The sequence below is a fragment of the Drosophila guanche genome, unplaced genomic scaffold (genome assembly GCF_900245975.1).
Source record: "Drosophila guanche unplaced genomic scaffold, DGUA_6, whole genome shotgun sequence".
Lineage (NCBI taxonomy): Eukaryota > Metazoa > Arthropoda > Insecta > Diptera > Drosophilidae > Drosophila > Drosophila guanche.
The window spans coordinates 3,307,354-3,328,140 of record NW_022995755.1 but is presented as its reverse complement, the minus strand read 5'-3'; the positions used below and the strand labels follow the sequence as shown (position 1 = coordinate 3,328,140).

At 47.1% G+C, this 20,787-nt stretch overlaps 7 protein-coding genes across 9 annotated transcripts; 5 read left to right on the top strand and 2 right to left on the bottom strand.

Annotated features, from left to right (window-relative positions):
- Positions 1-107: 107 nt before the first annotated feature.
- LOC117589592 lies at positions 108-526 on the bottom strand. The gene is made up of 2 exons (XM_034281658.1): positions 384-526; positions 108-313 (listed from the first exon to the last, which is right to left on the bottom strand). Exons 1-2 carry the CDS (start codon positions 397-399, stop codon positions 159-161), a joined length of 171 nt encoding a protein of 56 aa, XP_034137549.1. The 5' UTR covers positions 400-526; the 3' UTR covers positions 108-158.
- A 796-nt stretch (positions 527-1,322) lies between these two features.
- On the top strand, positions 1,323-11,814 carry LOC117589518 (modifier of mdg4). 2 transcript variants are annotated; one of them, XM_034281508.1, is made up of 3 exons: positions 1,323-1,991; positions 7,438-8,466; positions 9,417-10,875. In XM_034281508.1, exons 1-3 carry the CDS (start codon positions 1,787-1,789, stop codon positions 10,439-10,441), a joined length of 2,259 nt encoding a protein of 752 aa, XP_034137399.1. In that variant the 5' UTR covers positions 1,323-1,786; the 3' UTR covers positions 10,442-10,875. The 2 variants fall into 2 exon arrangements, with proteins under 2 accessions (XP_034137399.1, XP_034137400.1); XM_034281509.1 differs by lacking the exon at positions 9,417-10,875 and adding an exon at positions 10,977-11,814 and having other exon boundaries at positions 1,340-1,991.
- A 90-nt stretch (positions 11,815-11,904) lies between these two features.
- LOC117589520 (26S proteasome non-ATPase regulatory subunit 6) lies at positions 11,905-13,281 on the bottom strand. Its single transcript, XM_034281511.1, has one exon. It carries the CDS (start codon positions 13,173-13,175, stop codon positions 12,006-12,008), a length of 1,170 nt encoding a protein of 389 aa, XP_034137402.1. The 5' UTR covers positions 13,176-13,281; the 3' UTR covers positions 11,905-12,005.
- Positions 13,282-13,508: 227 nt separating this feature from the next.
- Positions 13,509-16,137, top strand: LOC117589519 (nuclear cap-binding protein subunit 1). The gene is made up of 4 exons (XM_034281510.1): positions 13,509-13,639; positions 13,728-15,107; positions 15,161-15,467; positions 15,525-16,137. Exons 2-4 carry the CDS (start codon positions 13,729-13,731, stop codon positions 16,086-16,088), a joined length of 2,250 nt encoding a protein of 749 aa, XP_034137401.1. The 5' UTR covers positions 13,509-13,639; position 13,728; the 3' UTR covers positions 16,089-16,137.
- A 162-nt stretch (positions 16,138-16,299) lies between these two features.
- On the top strand, positions 16,300-18,219 carry LOC117589676 (AP-2 complex subunit mu). 2 transcript variants are annotated; one of them, XR_004574225.1, is made up of 4 exons: positions 16,300-16,606; positions 16,674-17,112; positions 17,169-17,947; positions 17,997-18,219. XR_004574225.1 is itself a non-coding variant. In XM_034281829.1 (3 exons), exons 1-3 carry the CDS (start codon positions 16,430-16,432, stop codon positions 17,864-17,866), a joined length of 1,314 nt encoding a protein of 437 aa, XP_034137720.1. In that variant the 5' UTR covers positions 16,300-16,429; the 3' UTR covers positions 17,867-18,219. The 2 variants fall into 2 exon arrangements, 1 of the variants encoding a protein (XP_034137720.1); XM_034281829.1 differs by having other exon boundaries at positions 17,169-18,219.
- A 745-nt stretch (positions 18,220-18,964) lies between these two features.
- Positions 18,965-19,935, top strand: LOC117589680 (protein D2). Its single transcript, XM_034281834.1, has 2 exons — positions 18,965-19,655; positions 19,708-19,935. Exons 1-2 carry the CDS (start codon positions 19,255-19,257, stop codon positions 19,844-19,846), a joined length of 540 nt encoding a protein of 179 aa, XP_034137725.1. The 5' UTR covers positions 18,965-19,254; the 3' UTR covers positions 19,847-19,935.
- A 110-nt stretch (positions 19,936-20,045) lies between these two features.
- LOC117589678 (protein D3) lies at positions 20,046-20,774 on the top strand. The gene is made up of 2 exons (XM_034281832.1): positions 20,046-20,490; positions 20,561-20,774. The coding sequence occupies exons 1-2, from the start codon at positions 20,096-20,098 to the stop codon at positions 20,694-20,696; spliced, it is 531 nt and encodes a 176-aa protein (XP_034137723.1). The 5' UTR covers positions 20,046-20,095; the 3' UTR covers positions 20,697-20,774.
- Positions 20,775-20,787: the final 13 nt, after the last annotated feature.

The window sequence follows — 20,787 nt, the reverse complement described above, 5'->3', positions numbered from 1 at the left end:
TTTAAAGTAAAAATACAGTTGGTCCTTAGAACTGAGCGTTACAGCGAGAGTCGCGTGCCGCATGGGCATGACTCATGCGAACTTTTTTCCCATTTGGCAGTTTCAACTTTTTTCTTCTACGTAATCGGTTCTACTTTATTGAGTTGTTAATTGGCTAGCTAGTCATCCTCCAGAGCAGCATTCGTAACGCCACTGGGTCCTCCTCCTCCTCTTGTTGGGGCAGATGTGGTGGGTACAGGGAACTCCGGCAGTGTGGAACGCTGCTTGCCCGGTGCCGGGGGAACAGGAGGTAAATCCACAGATTTACTTGTGGCTGTCAATGATTTTCAGTTAGACCTCGTTGTTTATGTTTAATCCGGGGCAGATAAGTGTTTATAACTTACCCAAACAACAACCCATTATTTTTCTCAGTGCTATCCCCTGTAGAGCGTGCAAATTTGTTGAAAGTTCTTTGAACACTGAGCACTAAATCAGGCAAAAATCAAATCGGCTGCCAATTGACTCGGTGTCTGGGTATGGGTACACCTAACGTGCAAACGATTCATGGCTTATTGATAAGCGGTACTTTTATTTTTATTTTCCTTTTGTTTAAAATGTAAAGTGGGTTATTTATGACCGTGGGTACGGCAGCTATCAGCTTGTAGGTCCGTTAGGGCTGTACCGTCACACTAGAAATGAGCTCCGGGGTATGGTTATACCGCACACTGTGGGTCGACTGCAGCCGTATCATTGAGGTGGACGCGACAATTAAGATAAGCGCTTATCGGGGCAAACAGTTTGGTACAATTCTTGGTTGGCGCTTCATTTCAATTATACAATTTATCGAGAAGTGAGTGATGTTCGTGTATCGAATAAAAATGATTAAGCATTGAAGCAAATGTTAATTATAGTTATCTTAATTCCTCGATTTACCATTCATTTGAATATGTTCCTTCTTGGCGGTTCATCTGTCACTCCATTAATTATTTATGTATTATTGTATTCTTTCTTTCAACATGTATATATACAGCCAAATAAAAAACGAGCTTAATTTTAGAAAATTGATTGATCAATCGGATAAAACTATAGTTTCCAAACTAGCTTTTAATATGAATTCGAATATCAACATTTGGGAATATGATTTCCATCGGTTTATTTTGAAAATAAGGCGCTACGTTTTGGTATATTTACTAGGGTCATGCGGTATATTTTAACCATTTTTCCGCGGTCACACTGCATCCAACGTAAATAGCGTAACACGAACAGCTGATTTCTTCTCTCTGTCTCTCCTGCCTTATCTATCCAGCTCACTCGCTCTCTCTCTCGTCCAACGTAAACAGCGTATTTCACGCTTTGATAAAAATGTTTTAAATCAAAAAGTGTTAATTAAAGCCAAAATCAAAATCAATGCGCCTGTGGACGGCGACGGCTCGAGATCGTGCGCGCGAACGAATATTAACACAGCAGTCAAATCAGTCAAACAAAAGAACAGAACAAACAAATATATTGAACAGCAGCGGCGTGCGTGAGTGCGGAGTGGCGAGAGCGAAGTTTGCATATATTTTGTATTTATGTTCTACCTGACATTCGTGAATGTAGCCACAAAGTGAACAAGCCGAGAAATCACGGCCCAAAGCGAATAAACAAGAATCGTAAAAAGAGCGGCCACAAAGCGGAGCATCGTCTGTAAATTAATAAAAACCAAAAATTTGCGTTGTGTCCAAAAAAAAACCAACTGCTGGACAGGCAGCAGCAGCCCCCTTCAACCAAACGAATTAAATCCAAAAGCTGGCTAAACGGCAGCGCCATGGATGATGAGTTCAAGCTCTGCTGGAAGAACTTCCAGGAAAACATTGCCAGCGGTTTCCAGAACCTCTACGATCGCGGGGACCTCGTGGACGTGACCTTGGCCTGCGACGGCAAGCTGCTGCAGGCACACAAGATAGTCCTGGCCATATGCAGTCCCTACTTCCAGGAGATCTTCACCAGCAATCCCTGCCGACATCCCATAAGTGAGTATTCCCAGCAGTCTGACAGATGTAATAAGTTCGTTTCGTGTTTGCCCAAGTTGTTCACACTGCCACCGTTGCTGCTGCTGCCATAGCCTGTGCTCCGTAGTCCGTAGTGCGCTAACAATGCAAAATTATACGCCGGTAAATATACATAAGTGCAAACTATATGTATACCCCTGTGCAGTGAATATGTTAGACATGTCTTAACATCGCCAAATGACGATAGATATTTGTCAATTTTATCACTGATAAAGTACGCACAGTGGGGGGACAATGGTTTCGTCGATTGTCTCTGTCTCTGTCTCTGTCTCTGTCATCTGTGTGGCTCCTGTCCGAGCAGGCAGCACCTATCTATGTATCAGTTTATCTAAAAGCGCCCGTCAGCCTGTCTGTTCGTCACTGTTGTCAAATGCCAGCACCCAGCACGATATAAATCAACTTTTGTATTAAGTTCCGTGACACATTCAACAGTTATCAGACGGCGAAGAGAGGACACAGCACAGAGCCTAGAGCCTGGAGCTCCAACTAATGGTGGGCAGCACGTGTACCAGTTCGAAGGCAAATAAAATGATTTCGCTTGTCATAAATCTAAAGACAAACAAGAGCAGTAGGAGTAGGAGCTACGGAATCGAGGTCTGATAATCCTCCGCTGAGCTATTGCCGCCACGTTGTCTCACCCGGCTGCATGGGCTGCATGCCACTCTCTCGCTCTCCATGTGTGGTAGCTGCAAGAGCCGTGTCTTTGGTGGCTTGTTTGCTTACGCTTCGGATACGCATATGCATTGTGTGTGATAAGAGTCAACACTCCAATCGAAGATTGGGTGCGTTGCTGACCTCATCAAAATGTACTCCAATGGACTCTACTCTAGAATGGTATATGGATATGATATCGCTGACTGACTGCCTACCTCCCCGCTTTGTGGGTGACTCTTTTTCTATTCCATGTTCAATTGTGGACGGACAGAGTCCGTGTTATACACGGCCTGCCCTGTGCTGCACGGTGGCTTTATCTGATCAAGCGGCAATAAAAACTAAGGTTTTATCTTTTCAAGTAGCAGCAGGAAGGTGCTACCTACCAACAAATGGGGTACAAAAGGTATTTCCAAAGATAAAGAATATTAATATACCCTATAAATAATGGTAACGGTAACGGTAACGGTAACGGTAACGGCAGCAAAGCTGTGCGCGAGGGGGTGGATGTTATTAAAAGTAAACCAACCAACAAATAAAGTAACACCAACACCAACAGCAACAGCAACAGCAACAACTACAGCCATCATCATCAAGGTGCTAACAAGCCAAATGTGGTGCGTGTTACACACAAAATACAACACTCGATGGGGCACCACAAGCAGTACCTTCCATCCATACATCCAACAACAATAGTCTAAATATTTTTATCTTTTTATCGCGTTTAACAATCATTTATTGCCCAACTGAGCAACTGGGTCCCCAACCCACACCCAAACCATCCAATCCCCTGGCCACTCGAAGACTCTACCTTTTGAGATATTGATTAGACGACGACGAGCACGGGTGTTGTGATACGCTCTCCGTACGGGCCAAGTGGCCAAGTGGCTGGTCTGCTTGGACGGGTCTGGTTATTATATGTATCTACAACACACAGCTGCTCGCGAAGCTAATCCTCAAATATTATCTATTTCCATGCCGTTTAAGTTTTTATTATTGGCATAAACAACAGCTCGGACATCGGACATTTTCGTTCTGCACCAGACCAGACCCACAGTCCAGACCAGAAACCATGTCGTTTATCAGCCACTTTGCTTTGGGTATCACTCTTAATCGTAAAATAAGATTTTTAACTTATTGCCATTGTGTTAGATAACGCACTCAGGCAAATGGCGAATGGTATGGGTATGGGTCTCGTGTGATATTGGTGGCCTCTCGAGCAGCCATGGAAATAGCCATAGACCCGTCCCCAAAGCAAAGCAAAGCAAAGCACAGTCCAAGCGATGCCACTCCACCTCCCATCCGTGTGCCGATCTTCACTCCCCTCCCCAATCACAATTTCAAGTAGCGTTCGCTTAGCAGCCATAAATGTTTCACTGAAATAATATAATATCGATCGATGGACTTGTCGTAAATATCAAAAATACCCAATGTTATTGTATATTGTAGTGCCCAAAACAGAAGCAAAGACGTGATGTTTATCAGGCCGCCGGGTTCAGAATATTTTTGGAGGGGGAAGTACTTTTAATACCGTTTATCCTTCAGTTTTAAGAAGGCGTGAGAAGTCTAATTACATTTTGGGATCAGCAGAGTCGGTCATCAATCATACATACCACATTTTTGAATTCTTGGGTATTCTCTTATGCAGCATTCGCTCGTGCGGCTCTTTTGAATAGATCAAAATTCATGTTTGAACCTACAAATTCTATGAATTATCGCTAACTTAATTAGGAAATGCTAAAATTCTTAAAAAAGTGACGATATAAAATATCCCTTTATCATTCGTTCAATAATCATCCTTTAGAAATATTTTATAAAGGCCCAGTTGAGATTTTGAAACGCTCTAGGAAATAAATCTGCACAAATATCAATATCCCTTCTTTAAGAGTCTAGAAATGCAGTTCTTATAATAGAAATCGTTAATAAATCCCAACGAAAATGGTGTTACTGATAGTCTTCCATGGATATATTCCTTCCGAAATGAACCTTAACTTTTTGCCTGTACAGAAGATGTTTTTCTGGGATAATCCTTCTATGACTTCCGCTTTGGGCCTTGCCCGTACGACACCCCTTAATTGCCTGCTTGCGTTGTTCTTTTATGATCACATTCATATAATATCAAACTTTGACTTTGAGCATACCAAAATTTGATAAATGGGGCCTTTATGGGGCTTTTGTGTTGACAATTAGTAATTTATTGGTTCCGAAATGGCAGTAGCCGCAAAAAATAGATTGTTTAGTTATCGGCTAAGCTATGTGCTAATCCCTTGTGGGGGTAGCAGGCCCCTCGGAGACACATTCCCATTACAGGGGGAAAAAGTGATACAATATCGCAATGAGTGTGGATTGCGGATCGCGGATCGTAATAGCCCAAGTCCAGGATTGTGCGGAGAGACACTATCCGTACGCCTGGTCATTGTGTGCCGATTGGTTTGGGGTTGGCTGGACTTGTTGTTGGGGCTTCTTATATTTTATCAGGTTGTACTACTACTACCAGTACGACTATTCGACTGCTCGACTATTATGGCGTTTTCAGAGATAACAACTATTTATGAATGTCAAAATGAGGGGCAGCCCACTCCACTCGACTGGTACACTCCAACGGCGAACAACAACAAAATCCTATTGGCGTTCTGATTCGATAAACATTTATCATAATCATAAAATAAAATTGTTTTCGAAATCGATCGCCTGCAATCCGATTGGTGGACGCGTCTACTGTGGGCGGGATCTTGGCCATACATTTGTGGGTGTAGCAAAGTTCTATCGTCCCGATAGAAACGCAAACGAATCGAAACCGAAACCGAAACCGAAACCGAACCCAAAAAGATATCTTTGTCGAGTTGTCGAACCATCAAGCCACCCTGCCCTCGTCGTGATCTATTTATGAGACGGCATCCGTGCTCTGATATCAGCGGAGATCACTCCCGGGGTCAGCTGGCACATAAAAATTCCCCTTGGCGTCGCGCTGTACAACACAGTTGGAGCACTGAAAAGATGCCCGAAATGGACATTTTGGTGTCTGGAATGGTGGATGTGGGGTGTCTTATCAGCAGCATACACGGATTTATCACATTTTCCGTGAACTTTAGACAAAGTTTATCTACAGCTTCGACATACATAAATGGTTTATTGATTCGATGGCAGGCATTGTATAGCCTTGTGGCTGTGATTGTGTCTGTAGATCTCTTTGTCTTTTGATACAGGGCCAATCTCCATCGCTATCGATCCATGGGATGCCCATGAGTATCTCTGTTTGCCCAGAAAACAAAAATCTGTGAATAAACTATAACCGTACAGCACGTAATCCCGTATCTATCTGGCATCAGGAGTCAAGCTCATGTGTAGATCAGATCGGTTTGGGATTACAGACTGTACCTCTCCAAAGCTATAGTCGTATATACATATGTACATCTGTATATATGCCTGGATTTTGATCTTCGCAGTGCGAATGCCGAACGCAAATACGGACATGGCAAAGGCAAAGGCCCAGGCAGTACAGCCATATAGATAGATAGATAGACACGAGACAAAACGATCCGTAATGACGACTACGGCAAATGATAGGGCGCACACTCGATGGCTGCTGCTGCTACAGCTTCTCCGTCACTCCGTCCTCAGATTAAGCAACAGACGGAGAACTGATCGTCGGATTAATACATTCATACAAACATACATTTGTACATACATCCAATGGAATATTGTACGTGGATGTTTGTATATTAAATTGTTATTGAGAACAAGTGATAATATTGTTTTTAACTAGATGTTGATGCTGTGAGTCTGTGCGCACAGTGGTCTGAGACTGCGATTTAATTAAGTGGGGGAAATTTCTAGATGAATGATGGGGGAATTTCTGCCAAAGTGTGTGGGGGTTTCCATTTCATAAATGTGCGTATGCAGATTGAATGAATACAGCCTGGGAAAATTCTAAACGGGGATCGATCACACATGAATGATTTATTTATAAGGCATCTCCAGTAAACAATGAAAGGGTTCTGGATAAGGAAAGAAAGGGGCATCGTCTAGATTCAAGGATCTCTGGATCAGCGACAGCAGGAAATTCAAATTAGAGTAGAGCCAAAAAGAGCTGGAAATCTTGAGAAGGAGCTAAAGGAATCAAGAAAGTTAAGATAATTATCTGAACGAGCTATATGGAAACTAGGAAAATATCAGGGAAGAGTAGAGTTTTCTTGTTGCAGATACTGAGAAATATTCAATTCCATTCACAAAAATTAAAACCTTTCCTACCCAGGAGTAACTCCCTTCGGATATAAACGATCTGCACCACTGTGCCGTGTCCATGTCCGTAGATCGTGGAATCAGTGTCGAATCCCGGACAGCTTCTGCTCCACAGTTCCACAGTTCCATAGGCCGTGTCGAGAGCAGTCCGATGATATGTCATGCTACTTATTTTATAATTACTGCTCTTTTTGCCCCGCTGCCCTCCCTGCTGCTCCAGCTCCCGCTGCTGCTGCTGCTGTTGTTGAGGTTTATATTTAAGTTTTCAGATTTCTTATCGTAGCTGTTTTTATGTATTGATTTAGTATTTGAACGTTTCGATGATAACATCTCCACTATGAATGTGACCTCCTTTCGGTCTGTGGATCATGTCGAATGTTGTTGTCGTTCGGTTGGGAGGGCGGCAACAGGCATATGCGACTTACGAAAATGTTTCCCCAACTTGTGCTTGGGGAATCAATTACGAGAATGTACGCCGAAAAATGTATTAACAAATTCCTCTCTCAACTTGCAGTCATACTCAAAGATGTGAGCTTCAACATAATGCTGGAACTGTTGGAGTTCATGTATCAGGGCGTGGTGAATGTGAAGCACACGGAGCTGCAGTCGTTCATGAAGATTGGACAGCTGCTGCAGATCAAGGGACTGGCCACCAACTCCAATTCCTCGCCGACGTCCAGTGCCTCGGAGAAGTCTGCTAGTCAAGCGCCCAACCACGGTCAGGGGGATGAATCGTCTCTCGGTAATACCCACAACAATAGCCACAGCAGCAACCATCACAACACCAGCAACAGCACCAGCAACACCGCCAACAACAGCAGCAGCAACAACATCACGAATAACAGCAACAGCAGCAGTAACTCCAACAGCAAACCGGATGCGGATCAAAGTGAAGCCAAGGGCCAGAGCACGCAGAGCAACTCGCGGACCACATCGCCAGGCGGTGCCAGCAGAGCCTCCAGTGATGCCAGCCACATGTACGCCCTGAACAAGCGACCAGCCCCGTCGGACTTCAGCAACGATTCCCTATCCATATACTCGGGCAAGCAGCTGCGGCGCTCCATGAAGGAGCACACCGGTGTGGGACAGCACGAGGGCAGCAGCGACCATGCGGATAATGGCGCCAGCCTGGAGAGCCCCCTGAATACGGAGGAGTTCTTCCTGCCACCGATTCCACACCTATCGCTGGGCGAACCCCGATACGACCTGGGCGGACTCAAGCGGGAACAGGATGGACATCATGGACCGGGTGGCGGAGGAAGCGGTGGTAGTCTGAGCTCCTCGGCCTCCTCCTCGACGCCAGTCAATTCCCTTCGCAATCCCTTTGGGCCGGCCTTCAATCTGGACTACAACTTCTACAAGCCGAGCGGCAATCAAGGCGGCCCCAGCGGCAGCTCCAATAATGCAGGACCCGGTCCTAGTGGCATCAGCAACAATGGATCCTCTGGCCTCGGCCCCGGCACCGGCCCTGAATACCCGAATGAGCTCTACATGCCCAATGATTACTCCAAGAACTTTGCCAATCACATGGACATTCCGTCAAGTAGGTCTCCCACGAATCTCCTTTCCGGCTTACTCAATTTATGTTTCACTTTTATGTTGCACGTAGCTTGGCTTTCATTTAATGATTTTGATTTTCATTTTAAGCTTAATACACACATCATCATCAACATCATCATCATCCTCATCATGCATCCCAAGAACTTACCAACCCTTTGATAACACTTCCCCTAAATGAGGGTTCAGCAGGCATCAGGCATCGGGAATGGAAGAACGATTGGAAGGCCTAACGACGGGGAATGGGAATATTTATTTTAGTAGTTATTGAACATTCGACTAGGAATATTTTCCCTCCTCCATCTGTCTGTTAAATGTGCTTGCGGAAAGCATTGATAGATATCTCTTTGTCTGTTTATTTTGAGCTTGAGGTTGGACAGCAAACCGCGGACGTAACTGTTCTGCTGCTCTGCTCTTCCGCTACGCGTACAGTGTTGGCAAACGTGCAAACTCAATGTTTGCAGTCTTCGCACACAATCAAATCGAAAAATGTTATTGTATTTGGCAATCACTGATTTGGAATAACTCTGCCATGAGATTGTGGGTGGTTTTAGTGGCTTCATCGCTTAAGAGCTTCCGATTAACTTTGCAAAATGTAACATATTTGTAGGGCAATCTGCGTATCCTTAGGCCACCATCAATTGCAATAACTCTCCTAACCATGGCTTATTAATCGAACTATATATTATTTGACTCTAACTTTTGGCTTATTAACCGAAACGACGCCTAACCACCAACCCGCACACAGTCCGAACACACACACACGCACTGCCGCTTAGTCCAGGCCTATCGATGATCCCCCACTCCACTCCAATCCCTTCCCTGCCACCACACCACTCTGTAAATAACATCCGTTAAGACGCTCCAGTGAAGAACTGTCCACTAATGTCGTTCCATCATTGTACGTTTGTTTGTTGCCCGCTGCGGACGCTGCAGATGGCAGCAATATGGTGATGCTGTCCACCACCTCGCTGCTCCATGGCAACTGCGTGTTCAATCGCAACAACACGGTGGCCACGCAGCAGGGCATGAAGACGTACTGGCTGTGCAAGTCCTATCGGATCAGCATGTGTCGAGCCCGCTGCATCACCCATCTCGGAAGAATAATCTCCGCCACGGGCGTGCACAACCACACGCCCCATATGCGCGGCAGCCAGGGAGCGGCAGCAGCAGCAGCATCCGCTTCCGCGTCCAGTGGCGGCACTCCACCAGTTACGGTTTCGCTGGCATCTCTTCCGAATCATAATCAGCCCGGCGGCGGCTACTCCATTGCGGATGGGAGTCACATTGGAGCGGAGCTGAACCACAGCGGCGCTCCTGCCAGTAGTCGGTTGGGTGCGGCAGGCAACATGTTCGCCAATCAGACGCCTCCCCCAGCGGCAGCCTCACATCATCACCATCATCTGGGCCAGCCGCTGCCCAACCTGCTGGTGCAGCATCATACAACGGCGACGCATATGGAGCAACACGGCGGCATGGGGAGTGGAGCGCCGCCCTCGAATATCATGCACAATCCCAACCTGATGCATCTGCCCATGCAGCCGCAAGGCCATCACCACCACCACCAACAGCAGCAGCAACAACAACAACAGCAGCACTCTCCACACACGCATCATGCTTCAGGAGCACCGCCAGCGCCTACTTCTCAGCATCATTTGGAGCTGGGAGGAGGACAGGGCGTGCTCCTTTCACCCGCTCATATGCAGCAGAGTCCGCAATCGAATCGAAGCAGCCACTCAATGCATGCACAGGAATCGCCGCTAGGCATGAAGAGTCCGCCCCCACCGCCCGTAGAGGAGCAGCATCAGCAACAACAACAACAGCAGCAGCAGCAGCGAGTGGACATCAGCTCAAGTGCCGATGGGTCAGCGGAGAGTGCCGCCCCGGGGACGGCGCATGTCATCAACTCCATTACGATATCCCCCAGCAGCAGGCACAGCTTCAAGATGGAGAACATGTAAAGGAGCTCCGCTCTTGGAGGAGCTCTCAGCTTTAATGAGAAGTAATTTATTGCGGCTGGAGCCGCGTAGCTAGTGTCTGTAGTAGAAATTGAATTTGATTCGAATCTTCCCACGTGTACATACTGTTTGATGTGTATATCCCGTTTGATAAACTAATTCAAAATGATAAACTAATAGCATTCACCCAGCAGAGGGCGCTGTGGAATGAGTTCCAGATTAACCCGCAACAGCGGGTGCATTAATTTTGGACTTGTTCCACGGCGCTGGGCGTCTATATTGTATGGGTATGCTAAGGGTATGCTCTATCTCCACTAACCCTCTGTTACGACAGGTAAGTCCGATCTGCATGACACCTACACCCACACACACACACTTACATACAATAATTGGGCTCATTCGTGTACGTCCTGGCATCCCAAAAACCATAACCTCAATGAAAGTAAAGAAACGTTTCATGGACCTACCACACATAAAAACACACACACAAAAACACACAGCAGCGTTTCCTCAACTGCAATCTTGTCCTGTATTATAGTCGCACCCGGCGAGCACTGGTTCCAGGGCAAACTGGAGTTCATGCTGAGCCAGCGGGGCAAGCCGCTGCTGGTGCACGACGGCCACACCTTCGGCATTCAGTACGTGCGCAAGGACAAGAAGTACTGGCAATGCAATCTGTCGCGCAAGTTCAACTGCAAGGCCCGCGTGACCACCACGGACACGGGCGAGATAATTGTGACTAACAACGAGCACTGCCACACGGAGATCCGACAGCATCTGCGCAAGGACTACCAGCGCAACAAGGTGATGATGAATGCGTTGATTAACTTGAGCACGAACCGATTCGCCGATCTGCGGCGGCATAATCTAGCGGCATTGGGGGCTCTGCCCATGGTGCCGGGAGGCCTGTCCCAGGGTTCGCCCATAGATGAGGTCGTGCAGAATCTGCACGATCTGGCCAAGGCCTCGGCGGAGGCCAGTCAGCAGCAGCAGCATCGTGCGCACGAGGCCATGAAGCAGGACATGGACGAACCGTTGGACTGCGGGCTGCGCAGTTCGGCGACGCTCGAGGAGATGGCACGCAGCTTCATGGCCAACAAGCCCTCCATTGCCTTCCCAGGACACGAGTCCAGCGGTCACAATATCAATGATTTGACCAAGGATGAGTCGTGGAAGGAGAAGAGCGAGGGCGATGTGCACTAAATATTTTAGTTTCGCTTCCGTTGGTCAGAGCAGCATCTGGCGGAGCGCCATCTGGCGGTATGTAGCAGCACTGCAATGGCGCCATTTGGCGGGTTAGGCTTAAATTCAAAACGCGGACAGTTAAGTACAAAAATGGAATGATTGCAATAATACTCAAATACATTAAAAGACAACATAACCAAACCAATTCCAAAGAATTTAGATAATTAAATACATGTGTAAACGTAAAATTTATTAGTGAATTTCCAGCAAACGCGCATACATGAATTTTTATCGTTTTTATTGTACGTTACGTTAGTTTTACACTGTAAATGTTGAATTTTAATAAATCTTTTTTATAAACATCGACTTTTGTATATCCTAATTAAATATTTATCACGCGACTCAGCTTCTGGATGCGATTGAGCAGCAAATCGCCCTGCTTGATGGTCGCTTGGTACTGCCAGTTCTTGTTGTCCGGGCGATTCGTCTCCACAATGCCGCCAACGCGATCCACCTTGGCATGCAGCCTACCAGCGGCAATGAAGCGTGCCAGCTCCTGATCGATGTAGTCCACAGTGACGCCAAAAGACTCGGCCATGTACTGCAGTGTGAGGGAGCGATAGGACTCCAGCAGCTGGGTGTAGCCTAGGATGCGCATCTCGCGCACGTAGTAGCGGTAGTGAGGATGGATGAGGTAGTCGGAGCGCAGCTGCTTCTCGACCACAGCCAAATGCACGTAAAAATTCTCATACTGACAGTTGTACAGGGAGAAGAGGAACTGCTTGACATCGGACAGGCCGTGCAGCACCTCCTGAATCTCCGAGCCCTTGATGACTTTGTCGCGCAGCTCGTTGCGCGGCAGGGCGATCATCGACACATACACGGTGTAGCGCACAAATGTGGGGTAGTCCATCAGCTCGTACGAGGTGAATGTGCTCACGGTGTCCAGGAAGAATGTGGCTGCCGCCTTGAAGTCGCGCACAGCAACGGAATACACTCCCTGGTATACCTTCAGACGATTGCGGCGGTCCCAGTCGCCACCCTCCTCAATCAGATATTTTGCCTTGTCGATGTTGCGTGTGATTAGGTCGTGATCCAAATAGAACAGCCCCAAGCGGATGAGGTGGAACACGATGTCCAGGCGATGGCCCAACGAGACGGTCTTCTCGTATGTCTTGCGGAAGGCTGTCTCAGCGGAGGCTTTGTCGCCGATGCGGCACAAATACTCCGACTTCTTCAGGTTCGCCTCGCGAACCTCCATTTCGCCGAGATTCTTCTCGGCATCTTCGATGGACGCATCCAGTTGCTCGATCTCCACGCGGTTGTTTTCCTTCATGCGCGCCAGCAGATCCTTGTCCGCAGTCCAGCCCAACTCCGCGCAGATATGTTCGTACCATGGAGCCATATTCTCGGCCCGTATGGCGTCCAAGAGCTTCGTCTTCAGGGCCACATCTTGTTTGTGCTCGGCCAGAGTCAGCAGAAACTTTGTCTGGGCCAGCTCCAGGTTTGGGTTCTTCTCCAAACCCTGCTCTTCGAGGTTTTCAGCTGGCATTCTCTTTATGAATTACTTTCGTTGCGTTTAACACAGACAATTGTTTTGTCGCACGAAAATGTAATTTTTATTTTTTTGTCAAAGCCGCAGAGTCACTGTCAGTAAGACCGCCGTGTTTTTGATGAAATATACCGACAGACCCCTTCGGAAATATACCGAACTATTGGAAAAGTACTTTGACAAGCAGAAAAATACCAAACAAATTCCTGTTGGCTAAAAGGTCTTGTTGCTGGAAGTTCATGACAGTGCTACCCATCCAGGGATAGGAAAAACATTTTCTTTGACGTTGCACGAGTAAAGTAGGCACTGCGAGAACTCAAATATTGTCTTGTCAAATATTGTCTTGACTGGTGAACATCAGGCTGTGAAAATAAATAAAATTAACAGAGAACAAAGTAAGCTGAAAAGAATATTGTCAGCAAATCAGTAAATTATCCAGTTTCCAGTCAAAGAGAAACAAAAACGTAAGTACGAATTGCAATTTTTTGACTGATTCTGCAATGGGTCGGTAAGTAGTAAGAAATATAAGTGAAAATTGAATTTTAATTTCAGAATGTCCGAACGTTTTCGCAAGCGTGGGCGTGAGTCTCCGGAAAGTGTCCCCGCAAAGCGTCTCAGGCAGTACGATGCCACCGAAAATCGTATGGAAACCATTGATATGTTGATGGCCCAAATAGGTGCATTCAATGTAGTTGGCGTCTTGTTGCGCATCCATCAACTGGAATCGTTGATCAGCGAATGCCTGCCCGACGACAAGGACCAGGTGCTGGCTATTCTCAAACGCTATGTGAACCGTCCACCCAGCCACGCCACCAGCTCCTACGCAACCATTGTGGGACTCCTCAACGTCGGCTTTTACCCAGTTATTGCCGAATGCCTCGGCGATTTGGTGCAGGCCCTTCAGAAAGCACTCCTCAAAGGCAAGTGGGAGAAGGCACGCGGCCTGCTGCACTTCTTCACGGAGCTCTACAATTGCAATGTCATCAACGGCTCCTCGATATTGCGCCTGTACCTGTCATTCGCCCTGAATTGTGTGGCAGACGAAATGGATGGCCTTGCTCCGCAGCTGCGCAGCGACTTCTTTGCGTACTGCGTGATCACTGCGCTGCCTCTGATCGGACGCGATCTTCAGCTGAGTGGTGAATCCTTTGATCATTTGATCACCACACTGCACATCTACATGCAGAAGCGCAAGCAGTCCCATGGCGTCCTGCTCAGCATATTCGAGGACACCGACCAGCAGGAGGACTACCTGGACACATTCTGGATGCAGATCATTCATCTACGCCAAAACAACTGGCTGAAGCATGATGGACAGCGTCCATCCATGTATTTTGACATCAAGCTGAGTGCTTCCCTGCAGCACGATCTGCCGGAATTGGAAATGCCGGAGGTTAATCTGGTGCTCGAGTACCCGCGCCCCTGGGTGGTATTCCGCATCTTCGACATCGAATACCTGGACATAGAATTAGATCGCTACCATCTCGAGTGCGAAATCCTGGAGATGTTCCAGCAAGCCTGCATGGATCGTAGGGTCTGCGCCGACAGTCTAGTGACTTTAATCGATCGAAATTCCGGCGGGCTTGCCGCTCACTGCGTCGTGGAGGTCATCCTCGGACAGATGCTGGCGCTGCCCAAGTCGCCGCAGATCACCTTGGCCTACGGCAGCGTCCTGGTGGAGATGTGCAAGCGTCGTCCCAACCTTATGCACAAGGTGATTGCCGAGGCCACGCTGGTTTTCATCAGTAAGATGAGCTCCTTGCGTGTGGCCTGCTTCGATCGGCTGGTTAACTGGCTCTCCCACTACATGAGTAACTTTTTCTTCGCCGCGGGCTGGGAGCATTGGGAGCCTTTCTTCACGGACTCTAGTATCGATTGCGAGCTCAATCCCCTAGCGATTTTCATGCGGGAACTGCTCAAGAAATGCTTTAGGTACAATAACCACAATTAAGTGCGACAAATTCTATGGCTTCTCCCCCCAACAGATTGGGCTACCACAAAGCTATACGCGACACCGTGCCGGTCTCGCTGCACAAGTACATGCCGCCAGTCCCGAATGCTCTCGTTCCGTATTTCGATAACGGGACTCCCACCGGCCAGCTGGCCCAAGAATTAAACAAAGAGTTGGGCATGAAGCGCACAAACCCACAGGTGATCGAGGAAATACTGGCACGCAGCGAGTTGGACAAGCAGCCCAAGATTCACGTGTTGATCACGTGTGTCCTACGCATGGGCTGCGCCTCATTCACCCACACATTGGCCGCCCTGAAAATCATGAAGACTGTGCTCTCGGTAAGCCTTTGTGTTCGATTTGGTTCAGCACTGTCACTGAAGTTTGTAATTTTTCAGAATTTAGTCACCAACGAGGAGGACAGCCACTCCATCCTGTCCGGACTCTTCGAGCTGTGGGTCAACAACGAACAGTTCCAGTACGTGGTGGCCGAGAAACTGCTGAGAATGAATATCGTCCAGGCCAAGTACATAGTGTCTTGGATCTTTACTCCGAGGCTGAAAAAAGATCTGACCAAAATGTATTTGTGGGAGCTGCTGTACGCGGTTATGCGCCACATCAAGAATCCCGAGCGGGGGCCAATCGTTCCAGACGATGAAAGTGACTTCTGCTTCAAGCATCTCATGCTGGATGCTGTTCTTCGCATTGTCAAGGCCCTGAATGTTTCTTTCGAGGAAAACAAGTTAGCCGCTCGCCATCTGGACGATGATTATTGGTTCAAGTGGATGCTGGGCAGACTTGAGGACTTGCTGTTCGTTCACTTCAACGATTTGAACAAAATCAAGAGTAGACTCATCAAAATGTGTAACGGTCCGAATATGTGCGAGCCCGTCGTCAAGATTATTCAACGTTTCCTCGCCCTCTGCTTGAAATCACAACCCGAGCCTAATACATCTCCATAATGTTTATGGTTCCTCCCTTTTCATCTTGCACTGCAGTATTAAAATCAATTTGTACTCATGATTTTCGAACTTTTGCAATGTAATTGCATTAGTTTAAATGAATTAAATCTTAAATTTTAATTAGTTAGTCACTTCGGCCAGTATATTATACTTTTGGTATATTTAAACAAGTTAAGGTATATTTTGGTATATTTCTTAATTCTAATTCCGCGGTCACACTGAAAAGGGGAGTGAAATTGATTTTCTGATAAAAATTTTCGCTTGCATCTCCTGAATCCTTTGGGAAAAACTTAGCATAAAGGTTATCTGGCCAGACTTCCCAGCAGGCAACAGCGCACAAAATGATTGGTGGTTTGTTCGTGTACAACCACAAGGGTGAGGTTTTGATCTCGCGAGTTTATCGCGATGACATCGGACGCAATGCCGTGGACGCCTTTAGGGTCAACGTCATCCATGCCCGCCAGCAGGTGCGATCGCCGGTGACCAACATTGCGAGGACGAGCTTCTTCCACATCAAGGTATACACATGCCACGTCCACCGGATGTACCAACACTACCTACTAATCATTCACATGAATCTTGCAGCGTGCCAACATTTGGCTGGCGGCGGTCACCAAACAAAATGTCAACGCTGCGATGGTGTTCGAGTTCTTGCTGAAGATCATCGAGGTGATGCAATCGTACTTCGGCAAGATATCCGAGGAGAACATCAAGAACAACTTTGTGCTCATCTACGAGCTGCTGGACGAGATTCTGGACTTTGGCTATCCCCAGAATACGGATTCGGGCACTCTGAAGACATTCATTACGCAGCAGGGCATCAAGTCGGCTACCAAGGAGGAGCAGATGCAGATCACCTCCCAGGTGACCGGACAGATTGGCTGGCGCCGCGAGGGCATCAAATATCGACGCAACGAACTATTCCTGGACGTGCTCGAGTATGTCAATCTGTTGATGAGTCCCCAAGGCCAGGTTCTGTCTGCTCATGTGGCCGGCAAAGTAGTAATGAAGTCTTATTTGTCGGGTAAGTATTTGAACACTAGCAATGAGGCCTTTTTATCATGGTAATCCCTGTCTTAGGCATGCCCGAATGCAAGTTTGGCATCAACGACAAGATCGTAATGGAGTCGAAGGGGCGAGGCCTCTCGGGCAACACCGAGGCAGAAACCTCGCGATCTGGCAAGCCAGTGGTCGTCATTGACGATTGCCAATTCCATCAGTGCGTCAAACTGAGCAAATTCGAGACGGAGCACTCCATCAGCTTTATCCCGCCGGACGGTGAATTTGAGCTGATGAGGTATCGCACCACCAAAGACATTTCGTTGCCATTCCGTGTTATTCCGCTGGTGCGGGAGGTGGGACGCACCAAGATGGAGGTGAAGGTGGTCCTCAAGTCCAACTTTAAGCCCTCGCTGCTGGGCCAGAAGATTGAGGTGAAAATACCCACGCCTCTGAACACCTCTGGCGTGCAGTTGATCTGCCTCAAGGGCAAGGCCAAGTACAAGGCCTCCGAGAACGCCATTGTGTGGAAGATCAAGCGAATGGCGGGCATGAAGGAGACGCAGCTGTCGGCCGAGATAGAGCTGCTCGAAACCGACACCAAGAAAAAATGGACCCGACCACCGATTTCCATGAATTTCGAGGTGCCCTTCGCGCCATCCGGCTTCAAGGTTCGCTATCTGAAGGTGTTCGAGCCGAAGCTAAACTACTCGGACCACGACGTGGTCAAATGGGTGCGCTACATCGGGCGCAGCGGCCTCTACGAGACCAGATGCTAGACAATCAGCCAATCTTGGAGCAAGAGTATCACAGTTGAATTCAAATGAAGAGAAAGGAAAGCGTATAATCGTCCCTCATTGGTATTTCCTCAATCAAATTGAACAAGCAGTTAATGTATTCCAAAATTAGTTCCAGCAAGACGGCGGGCATCCAAGTAGTGGGCGCCCCCCCACCACCATACATACATATATCGTAATATCGTATACTGCCGCCGCAGCCTCAACTATGCGGGCGAGAAGTGCTGTGCTGTGCTCCCTATACACATACCATTATTATCTACTATTATTTACCATTACTATTTAATTGTAAACTATGTTGTTTTTTATATGCGCGGCGGGGCGCTACTCAAATCTCACGCTCACGTTTCCACAACTATTGATTATTATTTGTATTAACCGTATTATATATATATATATATACAGATATAATATATATTTATACTTTCTTCATTGTGCAAAGAACAAAGGCGAACGATGCAACTAAATGTATTTAGTAGACCAACTCTATCTCTCTCTCTCTCTCTGTCAGCGCTATACAAATATTGATATTCAAGTGTTAATAATATTCGAATTGTTTAATAAATAGCATGATATACAAATATATAACAAATGTGATTGGATTAAGACTTCAAAGAAGGTTATAGTTTAGCATCAACTATTAAAAATGTATTCAACTGCTTTCATCCGAGGCTGGAATGAAGCATATGCCACTTAGGATTACTCTAATATAATCGAAATACGAATATTCTAGGAGCATGCTAATTCAAATATGATGTACAACTCATCATAAAAGTTGAATGTAGCCACGAGTCAACTTTTAAAGCTTCACTTTAATATTCCCTCCCTAAGTTCTCCCTTCAGCTATCGTGCATAAATATCTCTACACTCCACGAATGACTCATTTTCGACAAGCGTTTTAATGTTGTAAATAACACAGTCTAGTGTAGTGATAAAAAGTTACTAAAAAATGCCAAAAAAAAAACATTAGATTAGAGTGAGCTTTGTTATCGTTGTCAGAACTTTGCATAATTTTCCACAGATATGAAATCAAATGAGTTTTGAGTACTGACTTATCAGTTTGCCTCCAGACAAGAGCTATTGAAATACTCGATGAGCAAAGTTCATTTTGGTTAAACTAACAGTTTCAGTTGTTGCTATCCTATCAACGAGGAGGAACCTTGACAGTTTTCAACATCTAGATATTAATTAATTGGACTGGAAATTTTTAAATTAGTCAAAGGCTTCCGGCACGCTCTTCTCCTCAGCGATAGCTCAAGGGAAGCTTTCCAACTTATCGCCCAGCCGACTTGGTCATCAGCGATAAGAAGCAAAAGAGGTAGCGTCATTGCCGTGATTTCGTTAGCGGGTTGCACGGACACGTAACTCTAATGGAAGACATAGTTCCCGATGTTTTGGATAGCGTGCCCAAGGGCACGCTGCAAGTGATGTATGCAGGAAGGCACTTTGTGGAGCAGGGCAACGAGTTGACCCCCACTCAGGTGAAGGATGAGCCGCATGTGACCTGGGTGAGCCCCGAGAGCGAGGGCCGCGAAACCCTGCTTACCCTGCTCATGGTGGACCCAGATGCTCCTAGTCGCGTGGATCCTACATACCGTGAGATTCTGCACTGGGCCGTGGTCAATATTCCGGGAGATGACCCACGCGCTGGGTACGCTCTTGCGGAGTACATGGGCGCGGGTCCGCCGCTGAACACTGGACTACACCGATACATATTCCTGCTCTACCGTCAGAGCCGCAAGATTGAGGAGACAGAGAGTACACCCAAAAAGTAAGGGATCGCAGATCATAAGAAATCATTCCTAATCTCTATCTCTTTGCAGCATTCGCAAGGGACGCCTGAACTTTAACGCCAGGGACTTTGCATCCAAGCACCAATTGGGAAGTCCAATTGCGGCTAACTATTTCCAAGCACAGTACGATGACTATGTGCCCATTCGCAATAAAACGTTCACCGGCTAGTCGTTCTTGTTTTGCTTTTTTTCAATATCTTGCTAAGTGATGCATTCCCTGTGCCGGCTGAATAAATTGTACCCAATCGCTTATCGCAAGTTATCGCTACGTGAAGCTATCTATCGGTCGGAATTAGGCGAAAAGTGCACGCAACTGATTACAGGTTCTTGGCAGCGTAGCGATAAAAGGCGCACAGCTAGGCCACTTTCCCCAGAGTCACTGTCTTCACGCCAGATCGAACACATCCAATCAGCTAACATGGACACCGCCGGCATTATTCCAGACATCATCGACGTCAAGCCTAAGGCTAAGGCTACCATCACCTATCCCTCCGGGGCTCAGGTGGATTTGGGCAAGGAGCTGACTCCCACACAGGTGAAGGATGAGCCCACCGTCGTCTATGACGCCGAAGCTGGCTCTCTGTACACCCTGCTCCTGGTTGATCCCGATGCACCCAGCCGCGAGGATCCCAAGTTCCGCGAGATTCTCCACTGGGCCGTGATCAACATTCCCGGCAGCAATGTCTCCCAGGGCCAGGTCATCGCCGAGTACATTGGCGCTGGTCCCCGCGAGGGATCCGGTCTCCACCGCTACGTCTTCTTTGTGTTCAAGCAGAACGAGAAGATCGTTTCCGACAAATTCATCAACAAGACGTGAGTACAATCTTAGGTGCTCCCTGGAACATCCATTTGATTGTCTTTCCCTTTTCCTTGAATAATGCAGAACTCGCGAGGGCCGCGTCAGTGTCAAGGTCCGTGACTACATCACCAAGTACAACTTTGGTGCTCCCGTTGCCGGCAACTTCTTCCAGGCCAAGTACGATGACTACGTGCAAACCCTCATTGCTCAGGTCAAGTAAACAAAGCCACCAACCAAGTCCAGCATTCTGTGAAATAATAAATATTGTAACGTATTTAATGTAAAGCATAAACTCTTACCCCTTTTTTTTA

Coding starts and splice junctions, on each gene's coding strand:
- LOC117589518 (XM_034281508.1), top strand. CDS start 1,787: ATGGATGATGAGTTCAAGCTCTGCTGGAAGAACTTCCAGGAAAACATT. Junction 1,992..7,437: donor TCCCTGCCGACATCCCATAA/GTGAGTATTCCC, acceptor CTCAACTTGCAG/TCATACTCAAAGATGTGAGC. Junction 8,467..9,416: donor TCACATGGACATTCCGTCAA/GTAGGTCTCCCA, acceptor CGGACGCTGCAG/ATGGCAGCAATATGGTGATG.
- LOC117589520 (XM_034281511.1), bottom strand. CDS start 13,175: ATGCCAGCTGAAAACCTCGAAGAGCAGGGTTTGGAGAAGAACCCAAAC.
- LOC117589519 (XM_034281510.1), top strand. CDS start 13,729: ATGTCCGAACGTTTTCGCAAGCGTGGGCGTGAGTCTCCGGAAAGTGTC. Junction 15,108..15,160: donor CTGCTCAAGAAATGCTTTAG/GTACAATAACCA, acceptor TCCCCCCAACAG/ATTGGGCTACCACAAAGCTA. Junction 15,468..15,524: donor TCATGAAGACTGTGCTCTCG/GTAAGCCTTTGT, acceptor GTAATTTTTCAG/AATTTAGTCACCAACGAGGA.
- LOC117589676 (XM_034281829.1), top strand. CDS start 16,430: ATGATTGGTGGTTTGTTCGTGTACAACCACAAGGGTGAGGTTTTGATC. Junction 16,607..16,673: donor CGAGCTTCTTCCACATCAAG/GTATACACATGC, acceptor TGAATCTTGCAG/CGTGCCAACATTTGGCTGGC. Junction 17,113..17,168: donor AATGAAGTCTTATTTGTCGG/GTAAGTATTTGA, acceptor TCCCTGTCTTAG/GCATGCCCGAATGCAAGTTT.
- LOC117589680 (XM_034281834.1), top strand. CDS start 19,255: ATGGAAGACATAGTTCCCGATGTTTTGGATAGCGTGCCCAAGGGCACG. Junction 19,656..19,707: donor ACAGAGAGTACACCCAAAAA/GTAAGGGATCGC, acceptor ATCTCTTTGCAG/CATTCGCAAGGGACGCCTGA.
- LOC117589678 (XM_034281832.1), top strand. CDS start 20,096: ATGGACACCGCCGGCATTATTCCAGACATCATCGACGTCAAGCCTAAG. Junction 20,491..20,560: donor GACAAATTCATCAACAAGAC/GTGAGTACAATC, acceptor TGAATAATGCAG/AACTCGCGAGGGCCGCGTCA.